Raw genomic sequence first — 21,674 nt, 5'->3', positions numbered from 1 at the left:
CAGAAAAACACACAAAGTATATGCTCACAACTGGATATTAGACATATAATATAGGATAAACATCCTAAAATCTGAACACCTAAAGGTGAGCTAGAAGGAGGACCATGGGTAAAACAATCAATCCTCACTCAGAAAGGCAAACCAGACAGAAACAGGAAGATGGGAGAAAATAGGAAGCAGGACAGAAGCCTACCACAGAGGGCCTCTAAAAGACTCTATCCAGCTTTGTATAAAAGCACATAAAGAAACTCAAAAACTTTCCAGAGTGGTTGTACCAGTTTACATTCCCACCAGCAGTGGAGGAGGGTTCCCCTTTCTCCACAACCTCTCCAGCATGTGTTGTCGCTTGAGTTTTTCATCTTGGCCATTCTGATGTGTGTAAGGTGATATCTCAGGGTCGTTTTGATTTGCATTTCCCTGATGGCTAATGAGGATGAGCATTTCTTTAAGTGTTTTTCTGCCATTCGATATTCCTCTGTCGAGAATTCTCTGTTTAGCTCTGTTCCCCATTTTTTAATTGGATTACTTGGATTGCTGCTTTTCAACCACTCTGGAAAGCTATCTGGCGCTTTCTAAGACAAATAGGAATAGTGCTTCCTCCAGACCCAGCTATACCACTGCTAGGTATATACCCAAAGTTTGTTCAAGTACACAAAAAGGACACTCGCTCAACCATGTTTATAGCAGCTTTATTTGTAATAGCCAGAACCTGGAAACAACCCAGATGTCCATCAACGGTGGAATGGGTACAGAAATTGTGGTATTTTTATACAATGGAATACTACTCAGCAATCAAAAAGGAGGAAATCATGAAATTTGCAGGCAAATGGTGGGATCTAGAAAAGATCATTCTGAGTGAAATATCCCAGAAGGAGAAAGACAAACATGGGATATACTCACTTATATAGACCTATAAGATATGATAAACATAATGAAATCTATACACCTAAAAAATATAATCAATTGAGCGGACATGGGGTAAGATGATCAATCCTCATTTAGAAAGACAGATGGGATGTGCATTGAACGTATGACAGGAGTCTACTGAGCACATCTGAAAGACTCTTAACTAGCAGTGTTTTCAAAGCAAAGACTCATGACCAAACCTTTGGCAGAGTACAGGGAATCATAAGAAAGAAGGGGAGTTAGTCTGATGGGGAAAGGATAGGAGCTCCACAAGGACCAAATATATCTGGGCACAGGGTCTTTTCTGAGACTGACATTCAACCAAGGACCATGTATGGATAGAACCTAGAACCTCCACTCAGATGTAGCCTGTGGTAGCTCAGTAACCAATTGGTTTCCCAAAGTGAGGGGAACAAGGACTATTTCTAACAGGAACTCAATGACTGGCTCTTTGGTCTCCCCACCCCCGAAGGGAGGAGCAGTCCTGTTAGGCCACAGAGGAGGGCTTTGCAGCCAGTCCTGAAGATACCTGATAAAACAGGATCAGATGAATGGGGAGGAGGTCCCCCCTATCAGTGGACTTGGAAAGGGGCACGGTGGAGATGAGGGAGGGAGGGAGGGACTGGGAGGGAATGAGGGATCGGGACACGGCTGGGATACAGTTAATAAAATGTAACTGATAAAAAAATAAAAATAAATAAAAACTGAACTTTAAAAAAAAATAAAAATAAAAATAAAAAAGAGACTCAAAAACTTTGGGCAGAGTGCAGGAAATCTTAGGAAGGAAGGGGGAGATAATAAGACCTGGAGAGGACAGGAGCTCCATAAGGATAGCAACAGAACCAAAATATCTGGACACAGGGATCTTTTCTGAGACTGATACTCCAACCAAGGACCACTGATGGATATAACCTAGAACCCCTGCTCAAATGTAGCACATGGCAGCTCAGTATCCAACTGGGTTCCCTAGTAAGGGGAACAGAGACTGTCTCTGACATGAACTCAGTGGCTAGCTTTTTTACTGCATCCCTGGATGGGACAGGAGTCATGCCAGGCCACAGAAGCTATGACAAACAGCCAATATTGAGCAGTGTTCAGGGAGGACAATGCAGCCACTTCAGATGATACCAGATAATCTAGGGTCAGATAGAAGGGGAGGATGACCTACGCTATCCATGGCCTTGGAAGAGGAATAGGAGAAGATAAGTACGGAAAGATGAAAAAAGGCTACAGCTTTGAAACAAAGTGAATGAACTGTATTTAATATAAAAAAAATTTTTAAATGGGGTGGACAGCTAATCAGAAAATTCTCGATACAGGAATACTGAATGGCAGAGAAACACTTAAAAAATGCTCACTGTCCTTAGTTATCAAGCAAATGCAAATCAAAACAACTCTGAGATTTCACCTTACACCTATCAGAATAGCTAAGATCAAAAATACAAGTGACAAGACATGCTAGAGAGGTTGTGAAGAAAGAACCCTCCTCCATTGCTGGTGGGAATTCAAACTTGTACAACCACTTTGGAAATCAATCTGGCCGTTTCTCAGACAATTAGGAACAGTGCTACCTCAACATTCAGCTATATCATTCCTAGGAATATATCCAAAATATGCTCATGAATACAACAAGGTCATTTGCTCAATCATGTTCATAGCAGCTTTGTTTGTTCTAGCCAGAGCTAGAAACAACCCAGATGACCTTGAAAGGAGAAACTGATGCAGAAATTTTGGTACATTTATACAATAGAATATTACTCAACTAGTAAAAACAAGGAAATCATGAAATTTGCACGAAAATGGTGGGATGTACAAAAGATCATCCTGAGTGAGGTATTCTGGAAATAGAAAGACACACATGGTATATAATCACTTTTAAGTGGATATTAGATGAATAATGTAGGATAAACATAGTAAAATCTGTACACCTAAAGAAGCTAAGGAAGAAGGAAGACTCAGGGTAAGATGATCACATAAAGGCAAACGAGATAGACATTGGAAGAGAGAGAAAATAGGGAACAGGACAGGAGCCCAGAGACAGTGTCTGAAAGACTCTACCAAGCAGAAGCTATGACAAACAGCCAATATTGAGCAGTGTTCAGGGAATATTATGAAAAAGAAGGTGGAGAGAAAAGGTCCTTGGTTGGAGTATCAGCACAGTATCTGCACAGGAAGGGCAACAGAACCAAAAAAATCTGGGCACAATGGCCTTTTGTGAGACTGACACTCCAATCAACGACCATGAATGGAGAATACCTAGAAGTCCTACACAGATGTAGCCAATGGCAGCTCAGTGTCTAAGTGGCTTCCCCAGTGAGAGAAACAGGTACTGTCTTTGACATGAACTCAGTGGATGGTTCTCTGATCACCTACCCCTGAGGAGGGAGCAGCCTTACTGGGACACAAAGCATTACAATACAACCAGTCCTGATGAGACAGAATAAGCTAGGGTCAGATGGAAGGGAAGAAGGACCTCTCCTCTCAGTGGACTGAGGGAGGGGCAAGAGAGAATAGGGAGAAAGATGGGACTGGGAGGGCTAGAGGGGGGAGTATACACCTGGGATATAAAGTGAATAAATTTTAATTAATTAAAAAATAATCATAAAAAAGAATTTTAGGAAGAACTTCAAGATTGAAGGTCACAGTTAGCTAAGTTAGCTGCCTATTTGCAGCCAGTCTCCATTACATGTGATACTGTCTCAGTACCAAAAGCCATGCCTTAAAAACAAAAATGAATTTCAGGCCAATCTCCCATATGAACATTGATGCAAAAATACTCAATAAAATACTTGCAAACTGAATGCAAGAATACATCAAAGATAACATCCACTACTACCAAATAGGCTTCATCCCAGGTATGCAGGGTGATTCAATATATGGAAATCCATCAACGTAATCCACCATATAAACAATCTGAAAGAAAAGACCACATGATAATCTCCTTAGATGCTGAAAAAGCATTTGATAAAATCCAACATCACTCATGTTTAAAGTCTTGGCGAAATAAGGGATACAAGGCACATAACTAAACATAGTAAAAACAATGTACAGCAAATCTATAGCCAACATCAAACTCAATGTAGAAAAAATTAAAGCAATCCCACTGAAATGAGGGACAAGGCAAGGCTGCCCACTCTCTCCATATCTCTTCAACATTTTTCTTGAAGTCCTTGCTAGAGCAATAAGACAAAATCAAAAGGATAAAAATTGGAAAGGAAGAAGTCAAAGTATCACGATTTGCAGATGATATGTTAGTATAACTGAGTGAACACAAACACTATACCTAAGAACACCTACAGCTGGTAAACACCTTCAGCAAAGTGGCTGGATACAAAATTAACTCAAAAAAAAAAAAATCAGTAGACCTCCTGTACACAGAGGACAAATGGGCTGAGAAAGAAATTAGGGAAACAACACCCTTCACAATAGACACAAAGGACATAAGTACCTGGTGTGACCCTAACCAAACAAGTCAAAGACTTGTATGAAAAAAACTTCCAGTCTCTGAAGAAAGAAATAGAAGGAGATATGAGAAGATGGAAAGATCTCCCATGCTCATGGCTTGGTAGGATTAACACAGTAAAAATGGCCATCTTATCAAAAGCAATCTACATATTCAATGCAATTCCCATCAACTTATCAATACAATTCTTTACAGACCTTGAAAGAAAAATTCTCAACTTCATATGGACTAACAAGAAACCCAGGATTGCTAAAACAATCTTCTGCAATAAAATATCTTCTGGGGGTATCTCTATCCCTGATCTCAATCTGTACTATAGAGGAACTACATTAAAAACTGCATGGTACTGTCATAGAAACCAACTGGTAGATCAACGGAATTGAAAAGAAGACCCTGAAATAAACCCACACACTTATAGACACAGGATTTTTGACGTGGTGCCAAAACCACACAATGGAAAAAAGATAGCATCTTCAACAAATGGTGCTGGTCTAACTGGAAGTCTACATGTAGAAAAATACAAAGAGATCCATATTTATCACCCTGCACAAAATTAATGTCCAAGTGGATCAAAGACCTCAAAATAAAATCAGACACATTAAAATCTGTTAGAAGAAAAAGCGGGAAAAGCCTTGAACTCATTGGCACAGGAGACAACTTCCTGAACAGAACAACAAAAGCACAGGCTCTAAGAGCAACAATCAATAAATAGGACCTCTTGAAACTGAAAAGTTTCTGTGAAACAAAGGGCACTGTCATCAGAACAAAACTGCCTACAGATTGGGAAAGGATTTCAACAACTCTATTTCTGACAGAGGGCTAATATCCAGAATATATAAAGAACTCAAAAAGTTAAACAAATCAAGAATACAATTAAAAAATAGGATACAGAGCTAAACAGAGAATTCTCAATAGAGGAATATCAGATGGCTGAGAAACCCTTAAAGAAATGCTCAACCTCACTAGCCATTAGGGAAATACAAATCAAAACCACCCTGAGATTTCACCTTACACCCATGAGAATGGCCAAGATGAAAAACTCAAGTGACAACACATGCTGGAGAGGTTGTGGAGAAAGGGGCACCCTTCTCCACTGCTGGTGGGAATGTGAACATGTACAGCCACTCTGGAAATCAATCTGGCGCTTTCTCAGACAACTAGGAATAGTGCTTCCCCATGATCCAGCTATACCACTCCTAGGCATATATCCAAAAGATGCTCAAGTACACAACAAGGACATTTGCTCAACCATGTTTGTAGCAGCTTTATTTGTAATAGCCAGAAGCTGGAAACAGCCCAGATGCCCCTCAACTGAAGAATGGATACAGAAATTGTGGTACATCTACACAATGGAGTATTACTCAGCAATAAAAGACAAGGAAAACAGGAAATTTGCAGGCAAATGGTGGGAACTGGAAAAGATCATCCTGAGTGAGAAAGCAGAAAGACACACAGGGTATATACTCACTCACCGGTGGATATTAGACATATAATATTGCATAAACATACTCAAAATCTGTACACCTAAGGAAGCTAGCTTATCAAGAAGGAGGACTCTGGCTAAGATGCTCAATGCCTATTTAGAAAGGCAATGAGGATGGACATCAGAAGAGGGAGAAAACAGGGAACAGAACAGGAGCCTACCACAGAGGGCCTCTGAAAGGCTCTACCCAGCAAGGTATCAAAGCAGATGATGAAATTTATAGCCAAACTTTGGGCAGAATACAGGGAATCTTATGAAAGAAGTGGGAAATTTTAAGACCTGAAAAGGACAGGAGTTTCACAAGGAAAGCAACATAACCAAAATATCTGGACACAGGAGTCTTTTCTTAGAATAATATGCCAGCCAAGGACCATTCATAGAGATAAACTAGAACCCTTGCACAGTTGTAGTCCATGGCAGCCCAAGTGGGTTCCCTAGTAATGGGAACAGGGACTGTCTCTGACATGAACTGATTGGCCTGTTCTTAGATCACACCCACTAAGCGGGGAACAGCCTTACCAGGCCACAGAAGTAGATAATACAGCCACTTTTAATGAGACCTGACAAACTAGGATCCAAAGGAAGGGGAGGAGGACCTCCCTTATCCATGGACTAGGGGTGGGGTATGGATGGGAAGGATAAAGGGAGGGTGGGCTTAGGAGGGGAGAGGGGGGGCTTAAGGGGGGGACACAAAGTGAGTAAACTGTAAAAAAATCAATAAACCTAGGAAACTACCAATAGGAAATTTTATAAGCTAAAAAAAAATAGTACATTTATATATGAAAATAGTATCAAATTATTTAAAATAAAATTATATGGACATATAAAATTATACAATTTACAAGATATATTGGTAGGTAAAAACTGTGCTATTTTGAACTTTTGTATTATTGTAGTATCATCTGTGTAAAGATCCATCAGCAGAGAGGCTTTGCAGCATAAAGGATACAGAAATGACTCAAATAACCATCTGGGGATGGACATGAGTTCCACTTTGGAAGATGTCACTTAATGAGAGATGTATTTTTCAATGTATTTCCAATCCTTATAAAGTAAGCATATTGGCTGTTAGCACAAAACATATTAACAGGAAGATGCTTCATCAGATGTACTTTTTCACTTCATTGTTAACAAAATTATTTGCAGAATGGGTGTCAATGTCAAGACTCTTTGATGAACTGGACAGTGATTCTTGTATAGATAAAATATGGTTTATAACAATTATTATGTGTCTGTAATTTTGGTATTTGTGTTTGCATGTGTGTGTGTGTAAAAGACAGAGGTTGATGTCAGGTGTCTTTCTCAGTCACTCTCTACATGTACTGGCTAGTTTAATGCTAATTTGACTCAATCTAAAGGAGTTTTTTCGCCCCCTGGGCTGCTGGTCTGGGGTTCTTTAAGAAAGCAAGCTGAGCAAGCCATAAGGAGAAAGCCATTAAACTGCACCACTTCAAAAGCTCTGTCAGCTCCTGCTTCCAGGCTCTTCCCCTGCCTGAGTTCCTGTCTTTCCTTCCTTCCTTCCTTCCTTCCTTCCTTCCTTCCTTCCTTCCTTCCTTCCTTCCTTCAATAAACTGTGACATAGCCAAATAAACCATTTCCTTCCCAAGTTGCTTTGGTCATGGTGTTTCATCACAGCATTAGTAACCCTAACTAGGACTTAACATTATTGTTTAAGAGAGCATTTGTGTGCTCCAGTTGATATAACCTGTATGTTTTGGTACTTGATTTACTAGAAAATTTGAGATATTAATTAAAATGACTCTTTTAAAAATAAAAAATAAAAAATAAATGAAAGAACACAAAACCATTCACAGACAAGAAACTAAATAATGAAAAAACATAAAGGTTTTATTTCTTAGTATTTAAATGTAAATGGATTAAATCTCCACTTATAAGGTAGTCAATAAAAGTAATAAAAACAAGTTTTCATTTCATACTGCCTACAAAAGACAAACTAGACTAAAACTTAAAAAGGTTAAAAGGGAGAAAAAACAAAAATAGAATATATTAAGTCAAAAATAAACTAAGTTTGCTCAGTAGGTGGAAGAACCTGTGCCCAGGTCTGACAACCTGAGTTCAATCCACAGACCCCATATGATGACAGGAAACCATTGATGTATTTGGATCATAAAACAAATACTATGAACCTGAACTAATGCAGAAACCAGCACTTTTTCACACACAGTCAAGATTATTTTTTTAACTGAAGACAAAAAAGATAATACACTTATTGCTTTAACATAATCAATTCATAAATACATAAAATTATAGACATGTACATATGAACATTAAGTACAATATATAAGGCAGCTTAACAAAATTAAAGGATGGGAAACTACTAATATAATTTCAAGAATCGATGCACAATATACAATATTCATTATTTCAGGTTCTAGTTTTGGGTTTCTAGATATCCCTACACATGTCAGAGGCTACACCCGCTAAGTCTCAACAACACAGCAGCATAAACAAAAACTCAACATAGACAAAATATAGAAATTCTAACATGGAACAACAAAATTCCATGAGGTTCCAATCTTAGATAATGAACTACAGCCTACTAAGGAATACTAAGAACTAGAGTAGTATTCCCCCAGCAAAGAAAGCTCTGTCTTACTGCTTCTACTGCTATGAAGTGACACTATAGCCAAGGCAACTTACTTTGGATATGCAGCAGAATATTTATTTACCATATTAAACATTTAATAAAAATATATCTATAACAGATATGTGTGTTTACTTGCTTTGTAGAATTTTTTTTAATAGTTAAACATTACAGTTCTTTTGCATGGGCCTAACAGTATCTAGTTTAATACACAATATGCAAATGAGAAATATTCACACTGTTCTGAATGTGTTATCTTTCTAGAGTAATAAACTGACTAAAAGTATTATAGTTTAAATTTGATCTGATTATTCAACTTATTTTCTGACTATTTTCTTAACTTATTTTAAACAACTGGGTAAAGTGTCTTCAATAATTTATATCACTTGTCTAATTTGATGCATCCTGTTGCCAATCTACATGGTTGGTAGTCTGTTTTTTAAAATATACTTCTAAATAGTTTAGTTATGAACTATCTTTATATAAAAAACAGACTGCTTAGAGACATATACTATTGATAATTTATATGACATGCTAAAATCACTGATATCTGATCAAAATTATTATTTATTATAGATTATTGTTATGGGTGGAAGCTTCAGAGAGAGAGAGTCAAGATACTTTTGTTAGGCATAAAAAACCCGAAACATTATTAATATGCAACCATGTCATAGAAAAAGTATAAAGGTATGTTTCATACCCAGATATGCAGCCTGTGAACTACCTCAAACAAACAGAACAAACACACAAAAATGGATGAAACTGCAGGAAGTATGTAATAAACCTGTGAAAGGTATGTTTTTATTCCATGATTTCTTCCTCCCTGTTTCTATGCTTCCTGATTACCATGAAACAAACATCTTTGTTCCACCATGAGTTCTTTGCCATGACATTCTGCCTTGGTACAAATACACAAAGAAAAACCAGAAGACTGTGGAATGAAACCTCTGAAACTGTATGAAAAGCCATTGAGTTTTCTCACCTACTGTGTCACACTGACAAAACAAAAAACTTATTTAAAAAGATAAATAAAAACACTTACCTGGGTTTCATATAAGTGAGCAATGTGAAACTGAACTGTAATGGATTGGGAAAAAAGCAAATTTCAAATCATTCATGTTTAAACATAACAATATAATACAATATATATTATAAGTTAATGATAATACAACAAGCATTTGAGTACATGTGTCTCTAAGTTCAAGGCCAGCTAGGTCTTCAGACTCAGTTGCAGGCAGCCAGGACTATACCAAAAAACTATCTTGAAAAACAAAAATAGCAACAAAAGGAATCACGAAATGACAATTTAATCTGCTTATTTGTAGTAACACAAATGAAAACTCTATAGGAAAGAATTCATGTAGAAGTCTGAAAAACTGTGCAAAGGATAAGTGTTTACAAACATAAGAACCTGAGTTCAAATGTCCAACACTGAAGGATAAACAGATGGATCCCTACAGCTCCTTGATCAGGCAGCCTACATGACAAGCTAGACATGTCTAGTGAGAACCCTCATTCTCAAAAAGCTACCCACACTTTGTGTGCATTAGCCACACAAAGCACACAACTACCCAAACAACTGGTAGACAGAAGGACAAGGAAAGAAACAAAAATGTGGAGAAATTTTCAAATCCAATATATGTAAAGAGATAAACTTCTAAATTCTTGTATCTTGACATGTGGGAATCAAATAAATTTCTTGCCTTAAGTTCACTGAAGAGAATAACTCTTTCATACCTTTTTTTCCATTCACATTAAATTCATTACAAAGAACATTTCCTTCAAAAAGTAAAAATTCGGACTGAGGAAATGACTCAGTCATTAAACACTCTTCCCAAGAGAGACTACAAGAATTCCAAAAAGGAAAGATGTATGTGACAGCCTATATAATTCCAGTGCATGAGAAGCAAGTTGGTTTAGAGCAGTAGAAGCAAGCTGGCTACAAATTTAATGTAAAGCCTTTCCTTCTTCAATCAATTAGTAGAGAACAGACACCTGACATCAACCCCTGCATACTAATATGGCCCATATAGACACGCCATACACACAAAAATATAGGGACATGCACAGCACATACACTGGAACAAGTATATAGATCAGGATACTAATAATGAGGAATTATTTCTAAGTTCTTAAGAATTAGAATATTCATTTAAAAATAAAATGAAGGTCAACTAACTGAAAAGATACAACTTTAAAACAAAGCTATCTCAAAAGTCAAAATCAGTCTATTTTGCCTTTCTTTTGCAAGGTAGTCCCTATTTTAAGAGCTTAAATGATTCAACAATAAGAACAACCCACTATAAACACCTGACATAAAGACATCTGAATTTGAATGTGTTCCAATATCAATTACTTATGAGAACTTTTCTGCTAAAGAATTTTTCAAAATTATAAAATATATTTTTATATCCATTTCATTTGAAAGAAAAAAATCTTAAATCTTAAAGTTCTTGTTGCATCCCTTATATATCTGCCCTCTCTACCCTGTTTTATTCCTCTTCACGTCTTTAAAGTTCTTTCTTAATAAAGATTCTGCTAAAGAGCTGGAGAAAGTTTAGTAATTAAGAGGACTGGCTACTCTTCCGAAAACCTAGGATCTATTATCAGAAACCACATGGCAGTTTACATCCATCTCTAACTCCTGTTCCATGAAATCTGATAGCCTCTTCTAACCTCCATGGGTACCAGGCACACATACAGACATGCAGGTACAAACTCATACAAATAAACAACCTTTTTAAAAATCTGTTTAGAAATTGGAAAATCAGATTTCCAATTTCTAAAATAAAAACTTAAAAGATTCTCATCCACTGAACCTACTTAAAGTTCTGTGAAGCTACATCTTAAAAATATTCTCCTGCATTCTGGTTAAGTTTTCAACAAAGACATTTGGGAATACTTTACTAGATAATTTTAAGTTGCTTTAATTTACAAATATATTTGAGAGGCAAAGGAAAAAAGATCTCTGAGACATTGTATTTAACCTAAATTGAATAGTTAGTTCTAGGACAGCCAAGCTTACATAGTAAGACTGTGTTTTAAAAAAATAAATGAATGAATGAATGAATCAATCAATCAATCAATGAATAGGTAGATAAATAAATAGATAAATAAATAAACAGGCCAGCACAGTGGTGGACATCTGTATTCCCAGTACATAGGAGACAGAGGCATGCAGACCTCTGAATTTCAAGCCAGTTTGGTCTACAAAACAAGTCCAGGACAGTCATAGTTACCCAAAGAAATCCTGTCTTAGGGGAAAAAAAAATTCTACAACCCTAATTAATCTGTAAAATCAAACAACTCATTTTTGAGGCTTTAAAAAAAAAGAAAAGAAAAAAACACTAAACTAGGCACCATTTAGATTAAATAAAATGATATTCTATACAGCAAAAGAATTCACAAATAAGCACATACATAAACTAAAATCCTATTTATAGCCTAATAAGGCTGAAATTTTTCTATACTTAATATTCTAAACATAGTTCTTTGCCTACTATATACTATATTAAGAGCAATTAATAAAAATCTCAAGTCATTTCATTCCTGTAAGATAACAGAATTAGAAGTGAAGAAAAAGGCAAAATCCAATTCTCTATGTATGTATATAGTCTAATGAAGGTAATAAAAAGTAAGTATCAGAGGTATCTGGCACCTAAAACATGACCTTAAACCAAATTTACTCTTAGGTCACATACTGACTTACTAGGTTATTGCACACATTGCCATCCTTCATAAAGGAAACACATACTTCGTTCTTCCCATATTTAAAGCACCATAATTGTTCAAATAGAAAATATTCTAAAAGTCAATTTTCATTTATAACTAAAAAAATTGATAAATAAGAACAGCAAAGTAAATACACTTTATTCTAAAATACTTGTTTCAAATTTTACATAAATATTAAGCCAAACACAAATTATATAAAGTTGAGTTTCAGTGACATCTGAGTCTTTTTAAAAAAAAACATTAGCGTCAGCTAGGTGTAATGGCACACAGCTATAATCCTGGGAATCAGGAAAGCAGAGGCAGGCAGCTCTCTTCTTAGTTCAAGGCCAGCCTGGTCTACAAAGTAACTCCAGGACAGTCAAGGCTACACAGAGAAACCCTGTCTCAAAAATGAAATAAAACCAGAGTCATCATTTAGGCCCAAAAGCAGTATATTTTTAAAATTTACTCATTCATAAATTTTCACTTATTATTCTCTATTCTTTGCTTTATAAGTATAATTTTTAAAAATAAAATAATTATTCAGAATTACAAAGTCAGTCATAGCTCCTGAATATGAAAAAATATATATGATTAAACCAGGAGAAGGGTGAGTGATGTTAACCTTTTACTCCCAGCTTTTAGGAGGCAGAGGCAGGTAGATCTCTGAGTTCAAGGCCACTCTGGTCTACAAAGTGAGTTCCAGGACAGCCAGAGATACACAAAGCAACACTGTTTGAAAAATAAACAAAATAAAATAAAATAAAAAATAACTAAAATAAATAAAATAAAATAAAGCAAAACAAAACAAAAAGCCAGGGGACTGGTCATCTTCCAGAGTGCTGAGATTAATTCCCAGCAACCACATGGTGTCTCTCAACCACCTGTAATGGGATCTGGTGTCCTTTTCTGGAGTTTAGGCAGACCACTGTATACATAATAAATAAATCTTTTTAAAAAAAAAAAAAAAGTTTCTTTTTCCTATTAAAGATATTAAAGACAGTAGAAGGCAAATAAATCTTGTAATACTACCTGATACAAATGAATCAATCATTTTTCTACTGCTCTTCAAGAAACCAGACTTTTTAAAAATGGTACACAAATAAATTGAATCACAGAAACAAAAACAATGTTCATAATCTGAAATTCCTTTGTATAAAAAACAAAAAACAAATACTTACTTTCAACACTGGATAAAGTACAGATATTACAGTCAATCAGAGCTAGCTGAAAATGCTACAAAAGAAAAGTGAAAATACTAATATGTTATATATATAAGTACTTTTCATCATTTAACTTTTTAAGTCTATAAAATAAAAAATAGTACTATAGTACAAAAGCAAAATATTTTACTCAAATAAAATTAGTTATTAAAAGTGTACTGATAGCCAAACACTAGTGGTATACACCTGTAATCCCAGCAGCTGGATGCAGAGGCAGGCGGATCTCTGTGAGTTCAAAGCCGGCCTGGTCCATAGAGGGAGCTCCAGGACAGCCAAGCTACACAAAGAAACCCTGTCATGAAAACCAAAAAAATAATGATAATGCTATCAAGAAATACACAAATATTTTAGTATACAAAACACTATGGAAGTCTTAAAATTTTAATCATGAAGTGAAAAAAATGACAAAAATTGTTAAATGGTCATGGACTGGTAACTGAGAAGCAATATTTCTGAACAACATGTCTTAAAATTTAATCTGAAATTTTTATGACAAATCACATAATACTGTAAGAATTAACATGATGAAAATATATCTGATTTTACTAGTTTTTCAAAATCACTACATTTTAATACATTTCAAGTCTGCAACACACATTAACCCAGTGCCACCTGTGGAAAACAAGGTAACTAGAAAAAAAGAAACATGCAACCAGAGGTATGACTTTTCACTAACATATATGCTTTTCAATTAATGAACAAATATCTATGTACAAATTCTCCTAAAGCAGTATCTGAGCTTCCTACTCCTACTTTCCATGCTCAAATATCAACACAGCTGATTTTTATTTTAAGTTTTTTGCTTTTTTTTTCACATTTTTTAACATGTTTTATGTGTATGGGTGTTGTTGCCTGTGTACCATGTGGCTGCCAAATGTCCACAAATGTTAGAGCACCAGTGACTGGAGTTACAAACATACTGTGGGTGCAGGGAACTATATACAGGTCCTCTGGAAAAGCACCCAAGTACTCTTAGCCACTAAGCCATCTCCTCAACCCCAAAAGGCTGTTTTAATGACATGCTTCTATGCAAAGCAAGCATGGTAGTCCTTTGTTCAGTGTGTAATAATCAGTCCCAGCTAGTTTCTTGCCAATTGGACACAACTCTTAATCACAGAAGAATTTGAACAGGGAATATGGCCATCAGACTGCCAATAAGCAGTATATGGGAAACATTCTCTTGATAACTGATTAGTATGGGGAAACTCAGCCCACACTAAATCAGTGCAACTCCCTGTTCATTATCCTGCTCATTTTCCTGCTCCTGCAGGCAATATATCCATACACATAAATACACCCATGATCACACTACTACTAGGTCTTAAGATGCCTTATTCAGACTAATAAAGTCTGATTTTACCTCTGAGGTCTCTCTCTGTTTCAACTGTTATCAGTTTAAAATAAACTGAAATTCTAACAAATTAAACAATAAAAAGACAGACAAACCAATTCATACTGCAAATCATTAAAATGGATACTCCATAAAAGAGGAGTTAGAAAAGGTCAACAAATATGTGAATATGTGAAAACAATTACTAATCACTGGTTACAAGCATTTTAAGCCAAAAATTGATATTCATTTAAATAAAAAAAATTAGGTCATGACAGCACCCAGCTATGGTTGAGGAAAAGGTCTATTACAAAGGAGAGCACAGAGACATTAGGAAGAGTCCAGACTGAACTGGGCTAGAAGACCAAGGTCATATGGTGGGCATGAGAATGGAAGAGAAGAGAGAGGGAACAAAATGAGCACCTGGGAACTAAGAGAACAAGAGGACACATAACCAAAATGGCTGGGTTTATAAAAATACAGAAGTAAGGAGAAGAAAAACAAAGCTCAGGATTGGAGATATTTACAGGAAGAGCAAGGTAGCTCAGCTAGGATGACTCTGTAAAGCTACTTGTGAATAGGGACTGCATAAATCTGGATGCCCAGGTCCAAGTTTGAAATGGTAAATAGGCACCCTCAGCAATTCGTCTTGATTGTATTTGAGACCTAACATTATCTACCAGAATTACAATAGCTACTCCTCATAAGTAGAGGAAAATAAATACTGGCAAAAGAGATAAGCCAGAAGTAGTAGTGTTGGGAGGCAAAGAAAGGTGGATTTTTGTGAGTTTTCCAGACTGTCTACACAGCAAGTTCCAGGAGAACCCAGGCTAGTATGGAGATCCTGTCTCAAGAAGAGTAACAGTGGGAAAAAGACTCAATGAAACACAAAATTAAGGAGGTACACAGTTACAACACCATAAATATATATATATAACTCTGGGATTGGAGAAGAGGGTCTAGGTTAAAAAATCTGCACTATCAGAACTATGATGGTCTATAGGATCTGATGCCTTTTTCAGACACCTACAGGCGCAAGTCATGTATGTAATACATACAACAGCAAAACATTCACACAAAAGTAAACCTGTAACAACACAGCTGTAAGAAACAATTGAGTTTTTATATCAAATACTATAAAATTTGTGTTTATGACAGAAAAATGCAAATATTTTTACTCCTCCCCAGTCCCTCTCACTCACCTTTATTTCCTTTGAGCTAATGCTTATATAAATTAGTATACGGGAAAGACTTCCAGTGGAGGGATTGGGCCACCAACTCAGCCACAAAATCTGCAACCTACCATCTGCTCTGCCTGCAAGATGTGCTGGGGTAAAGATGGCACAGGAATTATGGGAGGGGCCAACCAATGACTAGCCCAGCTTCAGGCCCATACTAAGAAAGGAAGCCCATCCCTAATTCTGCCTGGAAGGTCAGAAACCAGACACAGTAGCCCAGAGACCTAGGATAGGACCAAACCAGCAAAAACAAAAACAAACAAACAAAAAGTCAATAAAATGATTTTTAATAATATTCTGCTATACTTGCAGACAGGAGCCTAACATTAATTGTGATCAAAGGGGCTTCACACCAACTGAGGCTTATGGATACAGAGACCGATAGACAAACACATCATCAGGCAGATCTTAGAAAATCCTACCCAAGCAGGGATAAAAGGAACCAGGAATCAAAACCACAAGAAACCCCACAGAATCAACTAGCCTGGCCTCTAGGGTTTCAGAGACAGCGAGCCTGCATAGGGGCTCTGCACAGTTGTATAGCTTGGAACTCCTAACAGCAGGAGTAGGAGCTGTCTCTGACTCAGTTGACTGCTTTTGGAACCCTTCCCCCTACTGTGTTGCCTTGTCTAGCATAATATGAGAGGAGGTGCATATTCTTACTGCAACTTGATATGCCATGAGCTAATTGATATCCAAGGAAAAGGAGTAGATGAGCTGGAAGATTGAAAGATGAAAAGAGAGGAGAAACTACAACCAAGATGATAGATAGATATAGATAGATAGATAGATAGATAGATAGATAGATAGATCAGACAGATAATTACCAAACATTAAAAAATTAATAATTCAGTCAATGAATAGCTGACAATTGAGATTACCATATCTTTGGCAGGCATAGTGGTGCATGCCTGTAATCCCAGGACTCATGGAGGCAGAGGCAAAAATCTCTGTGAGTTCAAGCCCAGCATGATTTCTAGAGCAAGTCAAGAGCAGCCAAGACTACACAAAGAGACCCTGTCTCTGGGGGGGGGGGGAATCTATATCCAACAAACACAGGAAATATAGGACACCCCAAATCAGTAAGCCTTCAAATTTTAGGCACAGATCAGGTAGAAGATATCCCTGGGAGGCCTGCCTGTTTCTGAAGGGAAAGGAAGAGTAGAGTCAAGTACACCAGGAGACGAAAGGAGAGGAGGGAAAGAAAACCATCAATTGTAACGTAATGTGAGAGAAAATTTATTTTTTTTTTAAATGAAAGAAAAAATAGCCTATAGGTGGCAGAGGTGACTCAATGGTAAAAACACTTGTTGCTCTTGCTTAGGACCAGGGTTCCATTACCACAACCTACATGGTGCCTCATAACTGTCTGGTCCAGTCAAAGTCCATTCCCAACCTACATTTCTGGGCATTAAACAAAAGGCCACCATTCCTCGGGAACTTGTGAAGCCAATTCCTCTGTTCCAAAAGTGTCATTTCTTTTATCAGTGGCAGAGGAAAACAAAATGTTAGCTGTACTGCCTATTAGCATACAAAAGTGCTTACTTGCCCCTGGATACATTTCATAATCCATGTTATATTCCAAGTTCTTCTTCTCCACCACTAAACTTCCCTAGCTCACAAACTTCCCTTTCCCAGCTACTCGGTCTCCTTAAAACCTTCCTCTTTAGGCTAACTCTCTTCTTCTCTTCCTCTGTATGCCTATCTCTTTTTTCTATTCCTGCTTCTCTCATGCACAGGTCCAGTCTGCTGGCCATGTTCAATCTACTACTATCTCTCTCTGAACTGGACTCTTCCAGATGCCTCTGGTTGTTCTGTTTCCCATGTCTACAGTAAAAACTTCCCATAGATTCTACAGTAAAAACCTCCTTAACTATACCAGAGTGGTCATGTCAGTTTATACAGCCATCTTTTTTTCTAGTTCTAAGGAATCTGAAGTCCTATTCTGACTTCTACAGGTACCAGGCATGAACAGGGTATACATATATAAATGCAGGCAAAGCACTCATACCATAAAATTAAAACTAAAATGATAATAATAATTCTTAAAAACAAAATTTAAACTAGACTGTGAAATCAGATCTCAGCTAAAATTAAAAAAAAAAATCACTACCTGCATTAGAAAACCAAGTGCCCTTTCTTTCTCTGTGTTTTCTACTCCACTAGGTAAGCAGTGTATTTTCTTGCCTTGTCCAGATATTTCAAATATTGTGGTGATCTTGTTCTTTGCCATCCTGAACATATTTCTAACAGGACTAAGAAGAACTATGCAGAAAATATATTACCTAACCTTTTTACAGATTTTAGTTTCTGTTGTTGTTCTTATTTCTTATAAAAAGTCTTGCCCATGGTGGCTGATTAGCCCAAACTGACGTAAAACTCAAAATCCATCTTATCCTGGAAATGTGATTACACCTTGCTCCCTCCCAAGTAGCCTTACTTTCTCACATTTGATCATAAAAAATGGAATGGCTAAATCTTTAAATACAGGTCTACCTATATCCAAGAAAGAAATTCTAATTGGTCTAAGTAATATATCAGGGAAGTCACTAAGACTGCTGTGATACAACAGAGCTATGCCTCTTTCTGACATAATCTCTCGAAACTCTAAACTAACCCTGACAAGAACCCATGTCTTTAATCCCACAAGCAGAAGCTGAAGCAGCCAGATCTGTGAGTTCTATGCCAGGCTGCTCTATATGCCAGAAATCCAGACTTTTCTTGCTAAAGCTCTCTAGCTCCGTTGAGAGAAATGGAACTTTTGATCTTTAGGTCCCTCTGTTTTTTGTCTGGAAGCTGACAGCCAAGTCCCAAAGAATGACACCAGGTGAAAGAGGTACCAGGGCTTTGTTGAGGCCTATTACAGAAGTCTACCTCCTCCTTATCAAAAAAGAATAGAGTCTCCTCAAGACCTCAGTAGAAACATAACATTGAGCCATCAAAAACATATTTTACTATTTTTTCTCTTACAAATTACCAATTATAAGAAAGAAGACCAGCATGGATTGTCTACTACAAAATAATGTCTTCTATATATAATAGGGAAGCTACAAGAAATGCCAACAATATGACTGCATAACCAAGACCTGAACAACAACTGACATGCCAACAAAATCTAAAAGCAATTAATGGCAGCTGAAAAGAGAGGATCATTCCACTTCAGGGGTGACCCTGATTTTTATTTTTAGAAGACTCACTAAACACAAATTTGCAATGCCCAATCTCAGCAGATTATATTTAAAACCTAGAATGCACAGACATACATGCACAGACATAAAAACTGCATAAAGAGGTCATGATTCTAAGGAATGAAAGGATATAAAGGCAAAAGGAATGGGGGGAGAATAATGGTGTAAATTCCCCACTCACATAGAACTCTCAGAAAATTATTTTTTTAAAAATAATCTTCAGAGCTACACAGATAAACCCTGTCTTGGAAAAAATAAAACAAAACAAAAAGGATACCTGTAATGAGACACTGCAGTCAAGTTCAGAAGCCCCCTCTCTATATACAGCTTCTAGCAGATCTTACTGCTAAGCATGCCTGTTCTTCTGAGTACAAAGAAATTCAAAAGGTTTATTTTTCCCTATTCCTTATATTTGCATACAGACAAAAGTCATAACAATGTACCTGCCTGATAATCTCCATTGCTGAGACTACCTGCCTTCTTACACTGAAAATAAATCTTTTGTTCTTATTCTTATCTCTCCTCCTAGCAGCTGCTAAGGTTTACAGCTTGCTGGCCCCAATTTGCCTTTTTGCTTGCTTGTTTGCTTGTTTCTTTTTCATATCAAACAATCCTCAAACCTTTTCCCAGTTCTTTTTCTAAGTTATTTTATCATCTAGCCTTAACTTCAAAGAAAACCAATTCCCTGATAACAAATTATCAAAACAAATCTGGGAGAAAAAAAAAAAAAAAAACAACTAAAAATTAGCAGTTCTACAAACTAGTTTTAGAAAAAAACATTAACTTATAATCAAGACATTTCAGATGCTGGTACAGAACTCTCCATTCCCCTGCAGTCTCTTTGCCCTTCTTGCTTAGTTTGAGAGTCCACACCAAGTTGCTCTATAGAGTCTCAAAAACCTTGAAGTCCTTCTTTTCTCACAGCTATTTGAAAAGATAAACTGTTCTTCTCCCCTGGTCTGGGGATTACCTCAGTAGACTGACTGAACACGTAAATGATATATTAACCAAACCTGCCTTTAGTTGGGTCTTCTTCAGAAGCCTTTAAGAAGTGGATACCTATGATATATTTATATAATTATAAATATATATATACCTAAATATATATATATATATATACCTAAATACTTGGTTTCTAGCTAATAACACTGTTTTGATAGATTCAGGAGGTACGGGCTTGCTCGAGGAAGCATATCACAGGAGGCAGGAATTTAAGGATACAAAAACTATGTTCCATTTCTATACACACTTTCTATTTCTATTAGCAATTCTAGCCGTGAATACTCAGCTGTTGTATCATCGACCTACTGCTTGCTACCTTAGCTCTACAATTACAGAGTATTGTCCTTTTGTAAGCATAAGCCAATAAACATTTTTTGCTATTTAAAAAAAAGTGGGTATCTTACTTTGGTAAATATAAATTGCCTCTAGCTTTTCTATCATACTATAACATACTAATTGCTGAACATTTTTAACAAATGTCTCCTCCACTGAAGAATGTTCATGTCAGAGCTTTTCTCTTGAACACTGTCTCCTCTCCTTCCTTAAAAGGTCAGAGAAAAGATGAATACAATATGAACTGTTTAACCAACATTATCTATTAATATTCACTATCTTACAAAATAAATCATGTTGGGATAAAAATGTTCAGTGTTTGACTTATCTGTACAAAACCCTGTTCAAATAACTAGCACTACATAAACGAGAATGGTATCACATGCCTGTGATCACTCTATCTTCTACAGCAAGTTTAAAATTAAGATACATGAGACAATAGACAGCAAACACGCTTCAGGAAAAAAAAAATTTGCCTTACACTTCTAACACAAAACATGATATGTCAAACATTTTCCATCAATGATCTGAATACAAATAAATAATGAATGTTATCCTATAACTCATACCTTCATTTCCAATATAAAATTCTCAACCTATAATCTCTACTTTGCTAAATATTGTCCTAAAGCAATTTAACCATGCTTCTGATGACTGAAATATTCACATATACTTAAATGAAATTCTAAACCCTTAGCTCTAAAGTCTAAACAATTACTCTAAAGTAATTATAAATCTCCAGCAAATTCATAGTTCAGGCCCTCCTATACATTCACTCAAGACATATTTTTGTTTTATTCTTTTTACCTTTTTAAGATATGACGATTAGACTTCCCACGATCCTCTTGAATCTTCACAAAGTGAATAAAGCTATGCTCTACTAGCTATTCAAATAGTTTTTAAACAACTTACTATTTCTAATAACCTTCTCAAATCTGTCTCTAAAGATGAACTCGACTTAATCAGTACCTAATCTATATACCCATCCATTCCACAAAACCTAGCCTACTGCCCATAAACAATATCCTTCTGACTCTATGTATGTTTGTTACTATATACACATATATAATTCATTTTTATATTCATATTATATAGTTTTGCTAAGCACTGAATTATTTGTTATAGGGATATAAAATTACTTGGAAGGTTTTCATAGCATTACCAAACTCAAAAGCTGTTTTTGTTGAGGCAT

The 21,674-nt window shown here is 36.3% G+C and overlaps 1 protein-coding gene across 2 annotated transcripts in view; it reads right to left on the bottom strand.

Moving 5' to 3' along the window:
- LOC110541982 (histone demethylase UTY-like) overlaps positions 1 to 21,674 on the bottom strand; it is a 154,136-nt gene that overhangs the window by 88,240 nt on the left and 44,222 nt on the right. For both annotated transcript variants that reach the window (XM_060376858.1, XM_060376859.1), the window contains 2 exons: positions 13,350 to 13,404; positions 9,500 to 9,534 (listed from right to left, as the gene is read on the bottom strand). In XM_060376858.1, the coding sequence (XP_060232841.1) occupies positions 9,500 to 9,534; positions 13,350 to 13,404 (90 nt within the window). The remainder of the gene's footprint in view (positions 1 to 9,499; positions 9,535 to 13,349; positions 13,405 to 21,674) is intronic.

The sequence above is a fragment of the Meriones unguiculatus genome, assembly GCF_030254825.1.
Source record: "Meriones unguiculatus strain TT.TT164.6M chromosome Y unlocalized genomic scaffold, Bangor_MerUng_6.1 ChrY_unordered_Scaffold_35, whole genome shotgun sequence".
In the NCBI taxonomy this organism is placed as follows: domain Eukaryota; kingdom Metazoa; phylum Chordata; class Mammalia; order Rodentia; family Muridae; genus Meriones; species Meriones unguiculatus.
Note: the sequence above shows the minus strand (reverse complement) of the source record. Positions and strands in the feature narration are given on the sequence as shown.